This window comes from Nannobrachium achirus (assembly GCF_963921795.1).
Source record: "Nannobrachium achirus genome assembly, chromosome: 10".
NCBI classification, from domain to species: domain Eukaryota; kingdom Metazoa; phylum Chordata; class Actinopteri; order Myctophiformes; family Myctophidae; genus Nannobrachium; species Nannobrachium achirus.
The window spans coordinates 18,471,126-18,491,916 of NC_137819.1; the positions used below are offsets into that span (position 1 = coordinate 18,471,126).

At 42.0% G+C, this 20,791-nt stretch overlaps 2 protein-coding genes across 2 annotated transcripts in view; one reads left to right on the forward strand and one right to left on the reverse strand.

Moving 5' to 3' along the window:
- LOC308292879 (GTPase IMAP family member 8-like) overlaps positions 1-20,791 on the forward strand; it is a gene marked incomplete at both ends in the record, with an annotated part of 407,153 nt that overhangs the window by 301,352 nt on the left and 85,010 nt on the right. The window lies entirely within an intron of this gene.
- LOC308292300 (chemerin-like receptor 1) lies at positions 10,177-11,304 on the reverse strand (the record flags this gene model as incomplete). The annotated part of the gene is made up of 1 exon (XM_080734617.1): positions 10,177-11,304. One exon carries the CDS (start codon positions 11,302-11,304, stop codon positions 10,177-10,179), a length of 1,128 nt encoding a protein of 375 aa, XP_080590743.1.

The following is a 20,791-nucleotide window of genomic DNA, read 5'->3' on the forward strand; positions in this document are numbered from 1 at the left end:
GTTTGAAAGGAATTCAGTGTGAGAGAGATTAATAAGGGTAATAATAATAATAATAATAGATACCTGTATCAATGTGTTGAAGTGATGTCAGCCAGAGAAGTCTTCTTCAAATTGTGATCAGTGAACACTGAAGAGCTCTTGTCTATATGAAGGTCTGATGAAATGTCTGACTTCACGTCAGTCGTACGTACAATGCAGGGGAGGGCTGGAGGGGAGGGCTGGAATGAGAACTCATTCTGAGAATTTCAATGACAGCAGCTCTACGTGGCAAGTTGGCAACAGTAATTACTCATTGTAATAACACAAAAATAATGAATTACATTCAACTAAAATGCACAAAATAATGCATGCTAAAATAACTTTGAAGTAGACTCTCATTAATAACATCTTTGAGCTTTCATGTGATTAATGTCAGCCATGATGGTGTAAATATATTGACAAGCTAATCGTTGGACTCGAGCCAAGGTTCTGACCCAGGATGGTGAGACTAAACAGTTTTAGATACTCACGGGCATCCAATAGGATGATGACACCCTGGACCCCACCCTGTTTGTTGGGGAGATGGACCATGTCCTGAGACTAAAGCAATCAGTGGCAGAGAGGAGGAGACACTGGGGTTCACGCTGATTGATTCCAAGGAAGACTAAGCGAGTCATCCCATCACGTTTTCGCCTGTCTGCTTGCTTGCGTGCCAAGATACATGGTAAGTCACGTTGTGACAACCACAAATCATTTGACATGACTTCACCAGAAGAGAACAAGAACAGAGGAAGTGAAATCTCCTGCTGTACGTGTACTGTAAATGAAACCAGAATAAGTTCTGAGTATTCAGTCAAAACTGCACACTCCGGAACTTTCAGACAAACCAAAACCTTTTTCCAGCCAACAGTGAACTGAGACAAAGAACTACATTTTCAACCGTGTGTTACATTTAATAAAACACGATCAAATTGCTGTCATCTTTATATCTTCAAGGTGCAGTAGGCCCATGTTAAATTGTTATTGTAGAAACAAAATAAAAACTAAAACATGTTTTCGTAGCCTACTTGCCATGCAGGCTATCAAATCTACCATTGTAACCTGTCTATTATGTTCACTGGTTCTCAAAGTGGGGTCTGGGGACCCTGCAGGGGTCCTGAGGGTGTTCCATGTGGTCCCCAGCATAATCAATTTTACCAATCGGACGATTAGGTTTGACTGTGACAGTCAAGAGAGACAATTAGAGGAAATGATTGGTAACCTGCTGCTGAAGAGACAGCAGTCAATGGACTGAAGGAATGGAATATTCTAGATTATTTAACCCATTAAAGCAGAAAGCAGGAATAGCAGATCTACAAGCTCACAGTGCTTCAGTATGGTGCTGCGTTGAGCGCTTGTATATCTGCCATTTTTGAAAAATGTTGAATAATTGTGGATGTTTTTAACACAAATCTTCTCTTCTGGGGGAATCTGGCAAAAAACATTTCACGTTTTTATATTTCAATTTTGGGGTCCTTGGCACAAAAGCAAGATGTCTCCAAATGATGCCAACCTCTATGTTGGGATCCTTGAAACCAATCTGATTTTGAACCCCAGCTGCAAGCCTTTTCTCTCACATATATGGAAGCATAGATGGAAATACTAAAGGATCTAGTATGAGAGCCCTGGGGCTTGAGTGGTTAATGCAAACAGTGTTGTTCTTGTTGTTGTTTGCATTCTGTCTCAGTTTACTTTAATGTCTATGATAGCCTACCCATCGTTGTTTACCTTCACAATCAAGGGTCGTCTTGTGGCTCCTACATGACCATTGAGGACCCAGTTATGTGCTGACCTTGGTATGTTCATTCTTCAATACGCCAGCAGAGGTCAGTACATATTTTCCTTCAGTCTGCTACCATGACCAGTTTAAAACTCAGTTTCTCTTTCAAAGTACAGTATGAACAATTACACTATCTAAAAATAAAATCAAGTCCTGTCTTCCAACGTAAACGTGGGCCTGTCTGATGATTGTGACCTGTGATAATTATATTTTCATAACATAATGTAGCTTTCATAAAAACAGACTTTCCACTATAGAGTGTGAACAGGTTTTAGCAATCATCTGCATGACTTCACATTATCACAAGGATGAAAGGATAGCACAGCTCTTATAGGCAGATATTTCAAGTCTTTCTTCTCCTTACCATGTTGGTAGATGGTGTATTGTTTTTATAAAGCACCTTTCCCAAGGCGCTTTACAATGATTGCACATTATACATTCACCCATTCACACACGCATTCATACACCGATGGGGGAGGAAACCAAGGCACCAACCAATCAAGTGTTCAGAGTCTTGCTCAGGGACTCTTCCACACTAACTCTGGGGGGGCCCGGGATCGAACTGGGAACCTTGGCTTCCAGTTCCCAAGCGGCTCCTCTACTCCTGAGCCGCTGTCGCCAGTAGCCAATGTTATTAACATTTTTTCTTTTTTTCCCCCTACTATTTCAAAAAACTAATGACAAATGTCACAGTTATGGGATGAAAACCTTAAAAGGCTGATCAACTGAATATTATATAATATTCTAATATAGGTATAGAACTAATATATATTGTTGAAAAGGCGTATGCCTCAATGTAGCCTGAAATTGCGTTGCGGGTTTGAGTCCCGTTCCCGATGACCTTTGCTGCATGTCTCTCCTCATCTCTCTCCCCCTTTCCAGTCCATCTTCACTTAAAACTATTAAAGGCAGAAAAGCCTAAGGCAGGGGTGGGCAACTTTGCTGATGGAGAGGGCCACTACATTTTCACACTCACTCCAGAGGGCCACAATGCATATACTTAGCAAAAATAGCCGTTCTACAAGCTCAAGCACTGCGACGCGTTTTGAGCTTGTAGATCTGCTATTTTTTAATTGGAATCCTGAAAAGTAACTTTATTTTTTTCTTTATTTAGTTTTTATTTTATTTTTCAAATGCATTTATATCTTCTTATGTTAACTTTATGAACTTAAATACAAATACATTGGACATAAAAATACACATTAACATTTTAACACTAGTCATTTAGCTACTAATATCAGTCTATATTATAGACTGAAGTAATTAAAGCGGGTCATTTTTCCATGTTTGGAATTGTAACAGCTGAAATCAATAATGCTGTATATCAGTACTCCAATATCATGTGGCCCCCGGGCCGCCAGTTGCCCATGTATGGCCTAGCCCTAAGGAATGACATGATCACTGAGAGGCGCTGTTGGACTGTGAGATTTCATATTATGGTCTTATAGATGTTTCTGCAACCAACTTACAACTCACCACAGATGGTTCTGTAGCTGTTGTGAGTTATGACTTAGTTATGAGCATCGGGCAGATTATGAGAAAATGGACCCCTGGCCTGGGCACAGACTTACCAAAACGACTTGCACTCTTCCAAGCTGCCCAGTTCTCCCCACTTGACCAGATTTGTTTTGGTGCCCACCCTTCCTGTTACCCTCAGGAAGCATACAAATGGAACCAAATGGACCCTTATTGGTCCATGTCCTGACGGCTGCAAACAGCCCTGGGTAGACAACCCAGCCTGGCAGAGATCTGCACTCCAAGAATATTTAGTTATGAATATTATTCTTGTTCTTTTGGAAATTTTTCATCATCGTTTCAATCTTTGAGAATGTAATAAAAAAGGTATTTACAATTGTGCACAAATAAATACAAAGATAACCCTACACCTGTGTTCTCTTTGCTAGGACTGGTCACTGGGTTTGTGGAAGTGTTGGTCTGAGACAGCTCTTCACTGAAGGCTCTCTCCAACACTTTCAGGATTGAAGTCCTGACCCATGAACACGTACAACACTGGGTTAAGGCAGCTGTTGACAAATGCCAGGCTTAAGGGTGCTACCACATTATCCAGTATTTTACTGTCCTCTCTGAGATTCACCAACAGAATTTGTTCCATGATGTGAAAGGGCGCCCAGCACAGGAAAAAAGCAGTGATAACAGATGCTATGATTTTGAAGGGGCGACCTGAGTGGCTGCCCAGCGAGCTATTCCTCCTGAGCCGGTAGATGATGACAGAATAGCAGGAGACGATGACGGTGAAAGGGACCACGAATCCCATGAGGAAGCGAGTGATGATCAGGGCCTCAAGTCAAACTTCCACAACTGCATCGCTGCAGGTTTACTGTCGTCATCATCGGTCAGTGCAAAATTGTCGAAGCACTCAACGATGTCCTTATCATGGAAAAAGGGTTGCGCATTCTTAAAAATCACACTTGTGTGAACTGAGCGGTGGAGGCTGCGTGTGTGTGTGTGTGTGGTGTGTGCGTGCGTGCGTGTGTGTGTGTGTGTATACTGTATAGAGCATCGCAGTGAGGTGTCGGAAGCAAGCTGGCCATTCATATTTACCATAGGATTTTTCATTATCAGCCACAAAGTCGTAGCAATTCAATGTACACTTACCACTAGGCTGGTGGTTGTAAAATGGTTCCATATGCTCCTGTAGAACCCCCGAGTATGTATGCAATCACTCTAGTTTTATTAAAAACACGTTTTAATCAAGATCGCACGGAGAAGAACTGCATTTCCCATGCTGCTAAACGTAAAAACGACGTCTGTGATTGGTCTAGCTTCTTCTTCTTTCACATATCTTGCGGTTACCGCGGAAGTAGCTTACTGCCCCCTGTCTGCCCGGCAGATTATTGCACATCAGCAGAACTGCGTGAGCGAATACTTTCTTTTACAAATATGATGCACTGTGTTAAAGATGACGATAAGAGAGTCCACAGAGATGACAATCACTACATTTCAGGCCATATGCTGGCCTGGACAACTAAACTGAGCGTGATTTAAGGGCTGTATTTCAGGAAACAACAACAACATTCGCAAGGCATTCTGGGAGTGTAGTTTCCGCGATTTTAAAAATAATGATGTACACAGTCTTGTACCCTGTCCTTTTTTTCAGCTTTCTAATTAATCTTTGCATTCAAAAAAATGTGAATATTGACATGATCCCTCTCCAGCCGAGGTGGCTTTGTCCAAGGCTTAAAAACGTTTAAATAAATACTTTATGAAATGTCTATGGAAGAAATGAATGCGGAAAACGCTTCCGACACCAGAGTGAGGACGGGGTGGGGCTTCAACTGCGATGCTCTATGTGTGTGTGAATTTGAGTGTGAGTGTGCCTGGCTTGAACAGTGCCCCTCCCTTAACATGTGTGTTTCAGAAAAGGTATTGCAGGCTACATACAGACAGACACGCACGCATACCCACACACACGGCCACGTATAGGAGACAGTGTGACCACCACTCAAAAATCGGGAGCCCCACAGTCTACGGAGGAAACGATTGGCGTAACGTAACCTGCTGAAGAGACAACACACAGGAGTCACTGGACTCAAGGAATGGAATATTCTGGATACTTGGTTTAAATAACATCATCTGTTGAAATTAAAACACAAAGTTTAGCAAAGGAAACATATCGGCATTACACTATCCATTCATTATTATTAATATTATTATTATTACCCTACTACAACTACTACTATTATTATTTTTTGATGCCACTTCAGTAGGTTCACATTGCAGCAGGTATGTAGCCTGCATGAGAGGCCTATGAGAGACAAAAATGAATAGATCAGGTAGGCGTAGGCCTACAGGTGGTTGAAACTTGTTATTTACTGTATAATATGTTAATACCTTTTATTAATATGCCTAATCTCTACCTACCTACCTACCCAGCTACCTACCTACCTACCTACCTACCTATCCATCCATCCATCTATCCATTCATCCATTCATCTGTACCAGATCTGGATCCCGGACAGCAAGAGCCCAGAGCCTGACCCTGAATTTCAGGCTGAAACAAATGGAAAATGCATAAAATACATACATAAAACTTTCTGCAGGCCTAAGTGATATTTGTTTGGTTAAATCTTAATTCTTAAAACAAACACACGTTTAAATAGGCAAAATTACATTTTATTAAAGTGTCAAATCACAACAAGTTGTCTCAAGACATTTTGCATGTAGCGCAGAGACCAGCCATTGTCCCACCCTGAGCAAGCCATGTTTCCGACAGTGGCAACCAAAAAATGCATAATAACATATAGTGCAGGCGATAGTGACAAGCTACAGTTGGACTCTAGCCAAGGTCCTGACCCACGATGGTGAGACTACTGAGTCTGTGATACCTGGGGAATCTACCCTCTGCATGTAACATGTTTATTGTAACCATGGGCCATGCACTGAGTGAGACTCATAATCAGTGGCAGAGGAAGACTATACACCAAGTGTCTAGATTAGAAACTTTATGACAAATAACAGATCATTTCACCAGAAGAGAAAAATAATGAAACTGAAATCTCAGCCACATACGTAAGTCTACACCGTAAATGAAACTGAAAGTGCTGTCAGCTGTATTTTAAGCTTTATGTATAGGCGGGCCTAGTGAGAAAAAAAGAAGAAGAAAACTATAAAAAGACAACTCCAGTACTCGAGTCAAAGTATTTATATAGGCTACTCCTGGTCAAATATTACTCAAACAAATTCAATGATTTTCAGGAAGTGTTCAAAAAATTGCAAAAACAAACAAACAAAACAAAAAACAGACGTGTTGGTGAGCATGAAGATCTGCTATTTTATTTTCCAAAAAGAGATTTGGTGTAGATGTAAATACTGAAGGATCTATGAAAGCCCTGGGCCTAAAGGTTGAAATGGTATGAGATGACCTCACCTGGCTTTAGTTTAGGACAGGGGTCTCAAACTGGCGGCCCGGGGGCCATTTGCGGCCCGCGAGACGATATTTTGTGGCCCCCACCTTAATATGAAAGTTTAATGTTAATGCGGCCCAGGGACATGCTGGGCCCCTGATTCAGCCTGGGAAAAAGAATTGGAGAGGCCCTCATTACGCACTATAGAGAGAGATCTCTCTCTATAGTGCTGCTGCTACTCAAAGATTTGCCATTTCAGATCATGACAAGTGACAAGCCAGTGGGCCAGTTATATTTCGTCGTTGTCGGGTGGAAACCTTATATGTCTAAAACCGTTTGTTTTGTATTTATCATTTTAAAAATGATTTAAACTAGTGAAAACAGCCGATCTACAAGCACACAATGCCTCGCGGTGCGAGGCATTGTGTGCTTGTAGATCTGCTGTTTTCACTACTTTTCACTTCACTACTTTTGCGGCCCAGCCTCAGCCAGACTCTGCCTCCAGCGGCCCCATGGTAAATCGAGTTTTGAGACCCCTGGTTTAGGACAAGGCAGAGGGGTGAGCTGAGTGCAGCCTTTAGAGCAACACTGACCTCAAGTGGTCGCTCATTGAACTGAACACTACTCTGGTTTTCAGTGGCACGAAGTAGCTTTAGAACATTTAGCCTACTCAGTGAAGTAGCCTACTGTACTTGAAGATTGAGGATTTATTCTTACTTTACTGGAGTATTTACAACTTGTAATACTATTGAAAACTTTAACTTACTTTGTAGATTTAGATTATTATTACAAAACACACATGAACCACTTATAGCTACAAGATCTTAAAGTGTCATTGTGAACTTGTAGATCTGCTATTTTCAAAGGATACCTTTGTAGTTTTACTAAAGCACATTTTTAATTTCTGACTTTCACAGTCAGCGTTTTGGATCATCCAGAATAGAACTGTGTCTAAACTGGGATAAGTTTGCTTTGCATCAGTGGTGGATACAGAACATGACCAGTATAGTAGACAAAGTACTCTGTATGGTTGATATTCTTTATCGTTGATATATTTAAAGCTTCAGTTGTTACCTGTAGTTGTTTTAATAAGAGTATGCGGTTACTTTAAACATTATTGTTTCATTGCTGTTGTGTTTAATTGCTGTCCTACTAAATACCAAAAAGAATATATCAATAACCTAGTATGCAGTCATTAAGATACATATGCTGTGCTTATTTGCTATCATGTACTTGACTCCACTTAATGAGAAGGTTAAAAGTACAAATTGTACTCAGTAGAAAGGCCTGTGTGTGACTCACATCAGACGGGAAGGGTGAAAGTAGCTCCAAAGAACAAATGTCTGAGTTTTTTAACCAATGTCCAGACAAAAGTTATTAAAGTAGCTGGCTATCTGCACCTGCGTCCGCTCTTGTGGTCTCTGTCTCTCTCTGTCCTTCCCTATTCTGAGAAATTGCAGAAATCTTGAGAAACGTTTTCTCTGGCGAAAGGCAGAACTCAGGCCGGAGAAAGGCAGAAGTCAGATCGACGAGCGGCGAATGAGGAAGGTACCCCAACACTGAAAATGACCTAAAGGGCTCAGGGAAAGTTAGCTGCGAGCACGCAGACTCAGTGCCCTGGCCATCTTTTTGCTGATAAGGGAAGCATAGTTTGAGCACGGAGACTCTGTATCACATTCTATCATTCAATCTGTAACATTTTTAACTTAATGCTTAATTATTAAATACATGTTTTTGCTTTAACACTCCTGTCCTCTCCTATCTTCACAATACAACGGACATGCGGAAAAAGCGTGATCTGAGGGTTTGACAAATTATCTCACTGCACTATTTGGTTGTATTTAAGGCTTTTTCCATCAGTATTTGAGTCTCTCTCTGTCAAATATGACTCATAGCTGTAAGCCTTGTGAAAGTTGCTTAGTCAGATGCCTACTTGCTTTAAAAAATATGTAAGTGTACATTACATTTTCTAAGTATATTTCTTTATAAAACTGTATAGAAAAGTATAGGCCTACATTTGTTCTATTTTTTTAAAGACATTTTAAAAATAGTCGTGTTTTCAAGCGAAATCATTTTAAAGGTGGTTGCACACTGCACTGCGTTCTTTCGTTGCGTTTTGGAAATCCGAAATCCTCGAAAGCATTTTCAGGCCAAGAAGAGAGAGAGAGGAGAGAGAGAGCAAAGGACCTAGTGGCGACAGCTGCGAAAATCGTGAAAAATCAACCTTGGTCCGAAAATAAATACGAAACGGGCGGCAGTGTGCAAACGTGATTGACATAACGTGAGGTTGATTTTTCTATTCACGCACTCCGAGATTCCCTCCGATATTCGGCCCGAAAAACGCAGCAGTGTGCAAAGACCTTAATGTAGTCGAAAGTAGACACCATGTAAAAACAGCCGAGCCTACAAAACCATGCTACAGAAACAGACGGTCATTTCAGGGAAACAGACAGGTGCTAACTATGCACATGTGAACAAGAACAATCAATACAGGGATTGGCTTGTGCAAAGAGGACACAGGTGACATAAATGAACAATAATCAATAATCACAGGGAAGACAATAATCACTGGGTCAACAACCCAGAGCTGGAAAAGATCTGTGTTCCGACGAGCAGACTTTTCTAGTATTTAGAATGAAGGCATTATAAATATGATCAGTGATGTCATTACGTGCACATCCCGCATCAAAAACTCATTCAAGTCGCCCAGGGACTCATCGGGTCCCGGGGATGCGCCTCCATTGGAGTCCATGTTAAAATAATTTACTTCTTCTACTTAAGTTGCTATATTAGTTTAGATAGTTTAATTTGTTTTTTAATGTATTGTGTAAGATAAACACTGTAAAGATGTGTTATCAGTTAAACCTGGAACAGCTAAAAACTATTTTCACTAGTGGTTCTCAAAGTGGGGTCCTGGGTCCTTGAGGGAGTTCCAGGGGGTCCCCAGATAAATGATAGTTAGGAACCAAATAGAACTTTGTGGGTCTGTAACTCGGTGAACAAATGGAACCAAATGGACCTGTTCCATTTGTACTCTAGTATTTTAACATTTAATATAAATTGGGGTCCCAGTGATATAAATATAATTAAATGGGTGTCTGTAGCCTAGTGTATTTAGAAATCCTAGTTCTAAGTTCAAACATTAGCCAAATTGTAAAATAAATATAAGAAATAGGCATTTTGAAAATAGCCGATCTACAAGCTCACAGCGCTCGAAAACATTGTATTGAGGACTCATAAAACTTTTCTGGGACCCATTTGAATGACCACCTGTGGGTCCCGGGACCCATTACATTGAAAACCTAGTAACATCACTGTATGATAACCAATAGTTGCAAATAAATAGCAAAATGTTTAGTTTTCATCATCATCATATTACTGCCCAACAAAACCAATGGCAAAACCAAAATGAAAATGGATTTTCTTTTGTAACTGTCTATGATTACAAATAATACTGTTTTTAAACTCTCAACTTCAACATATTCTTTTGGATATTTTCCATAAAAAAGGAATTTACTGTGCCTCCGTAAAGGAATTATCTTTGCTATGGCTGGTGTTCCCTGGGTTTGCGGAAGTGTTGGCCTGAGGCAGCTCTTCAGTGAAGGCTTTCTCTATCACTTTCAGGACAGACCTGCGAAACACATCCTTGAAATCCTGACCCATGAACACGTACAACAGAGGGTTCAGGCAGGTGTTGAGATATGCCAGGCAGACAGCTATGTCAAACCCAGTGATGAGCACAATATGCAGTGTTGCACTGCACTTAACCAACATCACACACACCAACACAATTAGTCGTATGATGTGATAGGGCGCCCAGCACAGGAAAAAAACAGTGATAACAGCTGCTATGATTTTGAAGGGGCGACCTGAGTGGCTGGCCAGAGAGCGATTCCTCCTGAGCCGGTAGATGATGACAGAATAGCAGAAGACGATAACGGTGAAAGGGACCACGAATCCCACGACTAACTGAGTTATGGTCATTGCCCCATATCGAAACTTCCACAACTGCCGTGATGCGTGTGTACTGTTGCCATCTGTGAGTGCAAAGTTGTCATAGCAGATGGTGGAGCCATCATCAGAAATGTATGTGGTCCTGAAAAATAAGTAAGGTGAGCTGAAAACTAAAGCCAGAACCCAGACACCCAAACTCACACAAGACGCCTTTCTGACACTGCGGTGGTTCTGGGCCCACACTGGCCACACCACACATACACATCTGTCAACACTGATGACCATCAGAATGTAGACGCTGGCAAACATGTTTGTGAGGAGAGTGATAAAATTCAGTTTGCACATGAATTTACCAAATGGCCAGCGGAAGTCCATAGCTCTTTCTGTGATGCTCAGGGGCAGGAATGCTGTAACGAGGAAGTCGGCCACGGCGAGGTTGAGATACCAAACTGTGTTGATGGTTTTCTTGATTTTGAAGCCTGTCACCCAGATGACAACACCGTTCCCCAACACGCCAAGCACAAAGACCAGGCTGAGAATGGTGAGGATCACAATCTTGAGGGTTTTGTGGAGTACATTCAGTTCAGTGTGCTCGTCTTTATTAAAGTTGTCATCATTGTCCTCCCAGAAAGAGCAGTTTTCACCAGACAGATTGTGATAGACAGCAGTTGTGGTCATATTCTCCATCGTCCTAAAAAGTATAATAACAAAGCAAAGGTACATGGTTTGTTTTATCTCACCGTTCCCTAATTGTCTTCATTCCTAGGTAGGGCTCAGTAGAGAAGAAGGTTATTATAGTTAATGAAAACTAACTAAACTAGACCTTACCCGTTCGAATATATGTGCTGCAAAATATGTGCAGAGTGTGGGTTATGGGGAAAGTAACTGTAACTGCATGGTGCGTGCGTGAGAATATGTGGGAGCATCATAATGTAAGGAGCAGCCCATGGAGGAGTGTATATTTATGATGGATACAAATAATTTAACAGCAAAATTAGGTGAATAGAAGTATGAGGATGTATTTGCTCCACATGATTTTTATATACCCGTTGGAAGATGAGACACACATCACCCGTTGCATGCGTGACCCATGCAGAGAGAGAGAGAGAGAGAGAGAGAGAGAGAGAGAGAGAGAGAGAGAGAGAGAGATAGAGACTGCAACATTCCTAACTGTGAGAGAGGTGTGTGTGGGCCCGGGGCTACAGATCCCATGGCCTGGAGGAACGGACCGTAACCCTGACAACAGGCTGTTGTCAGGGTTAGAGCTGTAGAGTGAAGAAACGCTAATAAATAGCTAGAAAAAATGAAATTCGGGCTCCGTCACCGTGTGTATAATGCTAATGGCCAATGCCATGTTAAATTTGAGATCAGTCGCTGAAGCGAGTGAATAGATAATGCATTTTGTGACCTACTGACTGACTGACTGACTGACCTCTCTCTCTAATTATAGTATAGATAACGAAAGTTACTTGCACTCCTATACTATCCAAACCTCCACCGGCTGTCAGTCCGTCCGTCCCTCCGTCAGTCAGTCTGTCAGTCACACGTCACACGTCACACTTTTGCCCTGCTCATATCTCCGCAACCGTTGCCCCGATCCATGCCAAATTTTGCACACACACTCCTTGCCTGCCAAACCACAACATCCACCCATCAATTCTCACATAGCCCTCTTCTAGCGCCACCATGAGGCCGATTCTTGCAAAACACATTTTTGGCCACTGCTCCTACAATGTTTGCCCTAAAATCACGCAAATCGCTACACAGTATGTCTACACTCATCTCATCAACATGAATCTGTCCCATATAGCGCCACCTTCAGGCCGATTTATAAAAACACATTTTTGGACACTGCTCCTACAGATTTTGCCCTAAAATCACGAAAATCGCTACACAGTATGTCTACACTCATGTCATCAACATGGATCTGTCCCATTTAGCGCCACCTTCATGCCGATTTTTTAAAACATATTTTTGGACACTACTCCAACAGATTTTGCCCTAAAATTCCGCAAATCGCTACACTGTATGTCTACACTCATGTCATCAACATGGATCTGTCCCATAGAGCGCCACCATCAGGCCGATTTTTTCCAAACACATTTTTGGACACTGCTCCTACAGATTTTGTCCTAAAATCACGCAAATCAGTACACAGTATGTCTACACTTATCTCATCAACATGGATCTGTCCCATATAGCGCCACCATCTGGACGATTTTTGAAAAACACATTTTTGGACCCTGCTCCTACAGATTTTGCCCTAAAGTCACGCAAACCGGTACACAGTATCTCTACAGTCATGTAATCAAAACGCATCTGTCCCATCTAGCGCCACCATCAGGATGATTTTGGAAAAACACATTTTTGGCCTATTTGTGGAGATAAGCGACCAACGGTCGCTTATCTCCCGATTAGGGAGTCTTACTGGTAGTATTATGGGAGAACACAAGGTGGCTGGCTATTGAAGAATTGTTGGATAACTAATCATATAGTAGGCCTATATCATTGCGACCATCAGGTCGCATTTACTATCAAAACCTCCACCGCCTGTCTGTCTGTCTGTCTGTCCGTCAGTCAGTCTGTCACGTCACATCAGGTCACACTTTTGCCCTGCTCAAATCTCCGCAACCGTTGCCCCGATCCATGCCAAATTTTGCACACACACTCCTTGCCTGCCAAACCACAACCTCCACCCATCAATTCTCACATGGCCCTCTTCTAGCGCCACCATGAGGCCGATTCTTGCAAAACACATTTTTGGACACTGCTCCTAAAATTTTTGCCCTAAAATCACGCAAATCGGTACACAGTATCTCATCAACATGGATCTGTCCCATTTAGCGCCACCTTCAGGCCGATTTTTTTAAACACATTTTTGGACACTACTCCTACAGATTTGGCCCTAAAATCACGCAAATCGCTACACAGTATGTCTACACTCATGTCATCAACATGGATCTGTCCCATATAGCGCCACCATCAGGCCGATTTTTTCAAACACATTTTTGGACACTGCTCCTACAGATTTTGCCCTAAAATCACACAAATCGGTACACAGTATGTCTACACTCATCTCACTAACATGGATCTGTCCCATATAGCGCCACCATCAGGCCGATTTTTTCAAACACATTTTTGGACACTGCTCCTACACATTTTGGCCTAAAATCACGTTGCGACCTGACGGTCGCTTAGCTCCCGATTAGGGAGTCTTACTGGTTATTAGTAGGCCTACATGTCTTCAACTGGGGGTCAGGGACCTTGACCTGAAAAACAACAAATTCCTTCCCTGGTTTATATTATATTATATTATATTATATTATATTATATTATATTCTTTCCCAGAACAGCAGAGACAGAGAGAGAGAGTTGCATGATTGCATCAACCGAAAAGTTGTAAAACAGTGAAAAATATGTTGTTTTAAACGCAAGCAGTAGTCCTACAACACCCAGCAACATTGCTGTTGTGTGTGTGTGTGCAGTATATAGCGCAGAAGCTTTCTTTAACACAATTATCTCAATCAATTCCGTCGGAGATTCGCCAAGAAACGGCTGTTGATTATAATATCACTCAGCCTGTGACACAACAATCAGCGCAGCAGACATGGATTGTTATAACGCTAAGTAGTAAGTACTGTAGCCACAAAAAATCTTGCATTTTTAACCCGTGGGGCTGCTGCTGCATAGTTCGTCTGTGTGCACGTACAAGTTGATTCACTCACTTCGCTGCACTGCCTGCCTGCGCAGATGAATGAATGTCCGAGCTACTCGCGTTAAAGAATACGTATCGCGATTGCGATACGTATCGATTCATCTCTGCATCCCTAATGTAACTATATATATATATATATATATATATATATATATATATATATAAATATATATATATATCCCCCATTAACCCATTACTTTTAGGTGCAAACGTAACAGTGATTTTAATTAAAATCACAGGTTAGGTGATAATGTTTCCACCTTATCACCTAAAAGTGGAGTATAAATGGGCCTTAAGAACCCATATAAGCTTCATAATGGCTGAAAAACATTTACAATCTTTAATTATATGCAATGTGAGAGAAATAAGAATGATAATAATAACAACAACAACAACAATAATAATAGATACCTGTATCAAGGCAGAGAAGTGTCTTCTTCAGTCTGTGATCAGTGAACACTGAAGAGCTCTTATCATTATGAAGGTCTGATGAAATGTCTGACGTCACGTCAGTCGTACGCAGGGAAGGGCTGGAAGGATAAGTCATTCTGGGAATTTCAATGACAGCAGCTCTAAAAGTGGCAAAATAATCACTCATCTATACTATAATTTTGCGAATGTCTGTCTGAGTGAGTGTCTGTCTGTCTGTCTGAGTGTCTGTCACAGCGTTTCTCCTCAGTGGCTGGAGCAATTGATCTGAAATCGCATCACCATTAGCATATGAACACACCTGACATAACTGTGAAGCCCGTTTGTCACTTTCACAAGTCATATGCTGTATTATTATATTTTATGGTGTAACTACTATCTATTCTGCATCTAGCATGAGGCATATCTATTCTGCATCTAGCATGGGGCAACATGTTTAACCAGCTCTGTGTGTGTGTGTGTGTGTGTGTGTGGGTGGGCGGGGGGGGGGGGGGGGGGGGGGGGGTTGGCTGGCCCTCTTTCAGATGTTGTCATGTAGATCGGTACACAGTATCTCTGTAGCCTTTAAACGAAACGGGTATTTCTTACATTGATGCTCCTACATATTATCATGCAAGCACCAGAAAGTTACTTTCCATCCCTCATATACTGTGTGCACAGTGCACACCCCATAACCCACACACTGCACATCATTTCGGAGCTCATATCTTTGAACGGGTAAGGACTAATTGTAATAACACAAAATAATGCATGCTAAAATAACTTCGAATTGGACTTTCATTAATAACATATTTGAGCTTTCATGTGATTCACGAGTCAGATATATTAGTGGCAAGCTATAGTTTAACGGAGGTGATCCGAACCTCCCCACCCGGCTTCGAACCCGCACGTGAAAGTCCAATATCTTAACCATTACTCCAAAGGGATATCCCTATGGAATGAGAGCAGATACTAGACTTTGTTTTGAGGCTTCAGGCTGGGGCTGCGACTCTCTCCGCCACACTCACCCCCCTTTGAACTCCTCCTACGGGGAAGCCCGGATCCAGGTCATGGCACCAATGTAACGGAGGTGATCCGAACCTCCCCACCCGGCTTCGAACCCGGGTCTCCCGCGTGAAAGTCCAATATCTTAACCATTACTCCAAAGGGATATCCCTATGGAATGAGAGCAGATACTAGACTTTTGAGGCTTCAGGCTGGGGCTGCGACTCTCTCCACCACAGTTGGACTTGAGCCAAGGTTCTGACCCAGGATGGTGAGACTAAACAGTTTTAGATGCTCACAGGTGTCCAATAGGATGATGACACCCTGGACCCCATCCTGTTTGTTGGGGAGATGGAGCATGTCCTGAGACTAAAGCAATCAGTGGCAGAGAGGAGGAGACACTGGGGTTCATGCTGATTCCAAGGAAGCCTAAGCGAGTCATCCCATCACGATTGCTGACCTCGACGCTTTTGCCTGTCTGCCTGCTTGCGTGCCAAGATACATCCCACTGAGCAATAGACGTCTATTAGACGTTGGTCTAAAATTGGTCTAATAGAGGTATAGATTTGAATGTTTTTCAGACGTCTAAGCTTAGACTAGACGTTGATTAGACGTTATTTCAACGGCTATATATAGACGCGGTCTATTTATATACCTCTATTAGACGTCTAAAATATAGACTGTCTATATAGACTATATATAGACAGTCTATATTTTAGACGTATAGACTATAATATAACTATAGTCTAAAAAACCTTCAAATCTAGACGTATATTAAACATATTTTAGACGAGCCTTTAGACGTCTAATAGACCAAAAAATGTTTAGGGGGATGATAAGACACGTTGTGACAAACCACAAATAATTTCACACTGTAAATGAAACTGGATCAAGTGCTGTCAGTAGCCTTTTATGTACTGTATGTGTGTCTCATCAGCAACAGCTACAACTTTCATGGTGAAGAACTTGGGAACTTTCAGACAAACCACAAATCATTAGGCCTACTACATTTTCCAGCCAACAGTGAACTGAGACAAAGAAATAAGGAACTCAAATTTCATAACGTGCATATAATAAAACACAATCAAATTTCTGTCATCTTTATATATTCAAGGCAGGGACGTGCTGGCCATTGGGAAAAGCGGGACAACTCCCGAACGGCCGGTTCATTCCCGGCCGGTCCAGGCCGGCCATTAGGGGGAAAAAAAAATAGTTTGTTCCATTTTGGGGGCTGGGTGGCCAACAAAGTAAATCGTCACTGTCGGGCAGAAACCTTGTATCTCCAAGTTTCAAATTTGTACATTTTTTCGCAAAGTAAAGCCCTGCTTCATCATACAAGGCCGTCGCACAAAAGTAGTGAAAACAGCAGATCTACAAGCACACAACGCCTCGCGGTGCGAGGCGTTGTGTGCTTATAGATCGGCTGTTTTCACTAGTTTAAATCATTTTTAAAATGATAAATACAAAACAAAAGGTTTTGGACATGGTTTTGGTTTCCACCCGACAACGACGAAATATAACTCTTATAATTGGCCCACTGGCTTGTCACTTTGTCACAAATCTTTGAGTAGCAGCAGCAGCGCTATAGAGAGAGATCTCTCTCTATAGTGCGCAATGAGGGCCTCTCCAACTCTTTTTCCCGGGCTGAATCAGGGGCCCAGCATGTCCCTGATTCAAGGTGCTGTAGGCCCATGTAAAATTGTTAATTGTAAAAACAAAAACATGTTTTATACTCCTGAGGGGGTTCCATGTGGTCCCCAGCATAATATTGAAAAGATGTGGGAAAATGTGACATTTCGTCCAATCAGACGATTAGGTTTGACAGTGACAGTCAAGAGAGCCAGTGAGAGGAAATGATTGGAGACTTCAGTCCTTCAGTCAATGGACTGAAGGAATGGAATATTCTAGATTATTTAACCCATTAAAGCAAAAAGCAGGAATAGCAGATCTACAAACTCACAGCGCTTCACTTTGGTGCTGCGGTTTGAGCTTGTATATCTATTTTTGAAAGATTTCAGAAAAATAATTCAGATGGGGATCTGCGGCCAATTATTTCAATTTTGGGGACCTTGGCACAAAAAAGTTTGAGAACCGTTGCTTATTGCTATTATTATTTTCTATTTCTTGCTAATATAAAGACCATGTATACATAGGATTTAGGATTCAAGATTTAAATTCAAATTAAGTGAAAATATTTCTTAAGATCTGGGCTTTAAATCCATATATAGGGAAGGACCGCCAGTGTTGCACAAATTACTCTACTCCAGTACTTGAGTCACAGACTCACAGTACTGGTCAAATATTACTCTACTTCAAGTGAAAGTTGCTCTGTCAAATCTTCTATTTGAGTTAAAGTACTGGGGACGTTTTCTTTTTGTTGTCGAGTATGAGAGACAAAGTAGTGGGCCAATCCTTCTCCTCTCTCTGTGGGCAGGTCAGTTGAGGACAGCCTCCCCCAGCCCACAGATAGATCGGCCCACCAGGAATTCTGCCTCGGCTCTCTCTCTCTGGTCAGTGACAAACCCACAAGGAAGTCATAACTAATGAAAGTATTGAGAGAGAGAGAGTGTACAAGCGATATAAAGCTTTTATTCAGTTTGAGGATACCCATCAACAAAAGGCGTGTGGGAGGATTCGACTCTGCATGATCGATTAAAAGCCTCCGCTCTTTTAGTTTTAAGCTTGGAGACACATCTTTCTCTTGCAAATCACAGCACCCATCCGAGCCCATTAGTGGCCATTACTATGCATGAATAATTTAGTGTGATTTTTGAGATTTTTTCTTCTTCTTCTTCGGCGCAGAAAATAGCAGCGATACCAACGACCCCGCGCCTGAGGAGTTCAGCCCCGAACTCTGAAGAGACCGATTGCCTTGATATGAAACGAATCTGTAACTCGGTGACCGACATAATAGAGGTTAGGTCATTCCCATGACACGCTGGTTCAAAAACATATGCAAAACTGTGCGTGTGTCCACTTGATTAATGTCTACAGCGGTGAGTGTGGATAATAGGGCTGAGCGCAGGTAGGTGTAGCGTAGGTAGGTGTTGATCTGTGCTAGCGGCAGGCGTGGGGGTGGGGCTGGGAGGACAGGATGCGCTGGTGGACCTTCCGGAGGAGGAGGAGGTGAGCCTCTGTAATGCTATATGAAACATCATCGCTGAGAGTCACCCACGGCCAGGGACGTGCTGGCCATTGGGAAAAGCGGGACAACTCCCGAACGGCCGGTTCATTCCCGGCCGGTCCAGGCCGGCCATTAGGGAAAAAATAAACTGTTTGCACAAAAGTAAAAAAATAAACTGTTTGCACAAAAGTAAAAAAATAAACTGTTTGCACAAAAGTAGTGAAAACAGCAGATCTACAAGCACACAACGCCTCGCACTGCGAGGCGTTGTGTGCTTCTAGATCGGCTGTTTTCACTAGTTTAAATCATTTTTTAAATGATAAATACAAAGAAAACGGTTTTGGACATACAAGGTTTCCACCCGACAACGACAAAATATAACTCATGTAATTGGCCCACTGGCTTGTCACTTGTCATGATCTGAAATGGCAAATCTTTGAGTAGCAGCAGCGCTATAGAGAGAGATCTCTCTCTCTATAGCGCGCAATGAGGGCCTCTCCAACACTTTTTCCCGGGCTGAATCAGGGGCCAAGCACGTCCCTGCCCACGGCCATGACATAACCCTGCTCCTCTTCCAATGCCTTTCAAGATCAGTAGTTCTCACACTTTCAGGAAAAATTGCTATTTTTGAACAGTGGGGTCAGTTCAGCAAAAGCTAGGGTATGGCAAAGATGGGAGTCCTCGCAAAAAGAATTGTGTTTTGTCCGTTTTTTACCTGCGTTTCTATTTTTTTTTTGGGCTGGATATGGCAGCCTGGAACGGTTGTTCAAGTGCAGCTAAACTTGGCATGTTAGAAAACGTGCCACAATTAACAATAATGTATTGCACCTGTGCAGCTGACCTGCGGAACCTGGGAACATACCACTAGTAAGACACCTCAGGGTGACTTGCGACCTCAGGGTGACATGCGACCTCGCCCTTGTCTGGCCATCTGGCCAACCACAGCGTTTCTCTGACGATTCTAGTTGTTCCACACAGAAAGGCCCTATCGCTAGAAATGATAAAAAACGGTCCTGACTGAAAGAAAAGATTTTCGCGAAATAAACAGGACATACTCGGACTACATTTACTCGGATTACTTTTCTCGCCAGTACTCTCGCCGGTAGGTAAAATGACGCGTTGCCATGGGCACCAGCAAATTAAGACGTCAAAACCACGTGGGCGTCCGATGGGTTAATATTGATAACATAATATTCTTAATAATGTCCTTAATATTGACAATATAGGAATCTCTATATATGGGCATAAAACGTACATAAGTAATGCCAAGCAGGGCCTTGGTGAGTTAGGGCCTTGGTTTGATGCCTGTGGATCTCCATATGGGCATAAGGGGATACCCTACCCTAACATTCTCATTTTCGGCCTGGGATTTATGACATCAGAAATCTCCATGTATAGGCATAAAAGTTTTTTTTTTCTTTTTCTGGGAATGACCATATATGGACTTTTATACCCTGAGAAATCTCGTAGCTTGTCTCACTGTCAATACAGGAAGTGATGTCACGTGACATCCTTTTTATGCCCATATATGAGTCATTCTGTACAAGGTACGAGATGTCTTCTTCTTCTTCTTTCGTCCACGAGATGTCTCTTATGTTATGTCAAAACATGCCCATATATGGACATTACCAAATATGGGCATTCCCATATATGTCCTTAAAGGACAACTTTCGTTTTTTACAACAAGGGTTCCTATTTTAGATTGTAATTAAAGAATATAAAAGATGAGTGTTAAAATTATTTCATTTACTTCTTTCAATTGTTTTAGAGATTCTTATTTCAGTGGCTGGGGGCATGCGTACAAGTGGCTAATACGTAATCTTACGCAGAATAAGCCCCCATTCCCAAGATACAGCGCAACCTTTCATGGTTGGATGTGACTTATGCTAGAAGTGTTACTGTAAATAGCAATAAAGAAACTG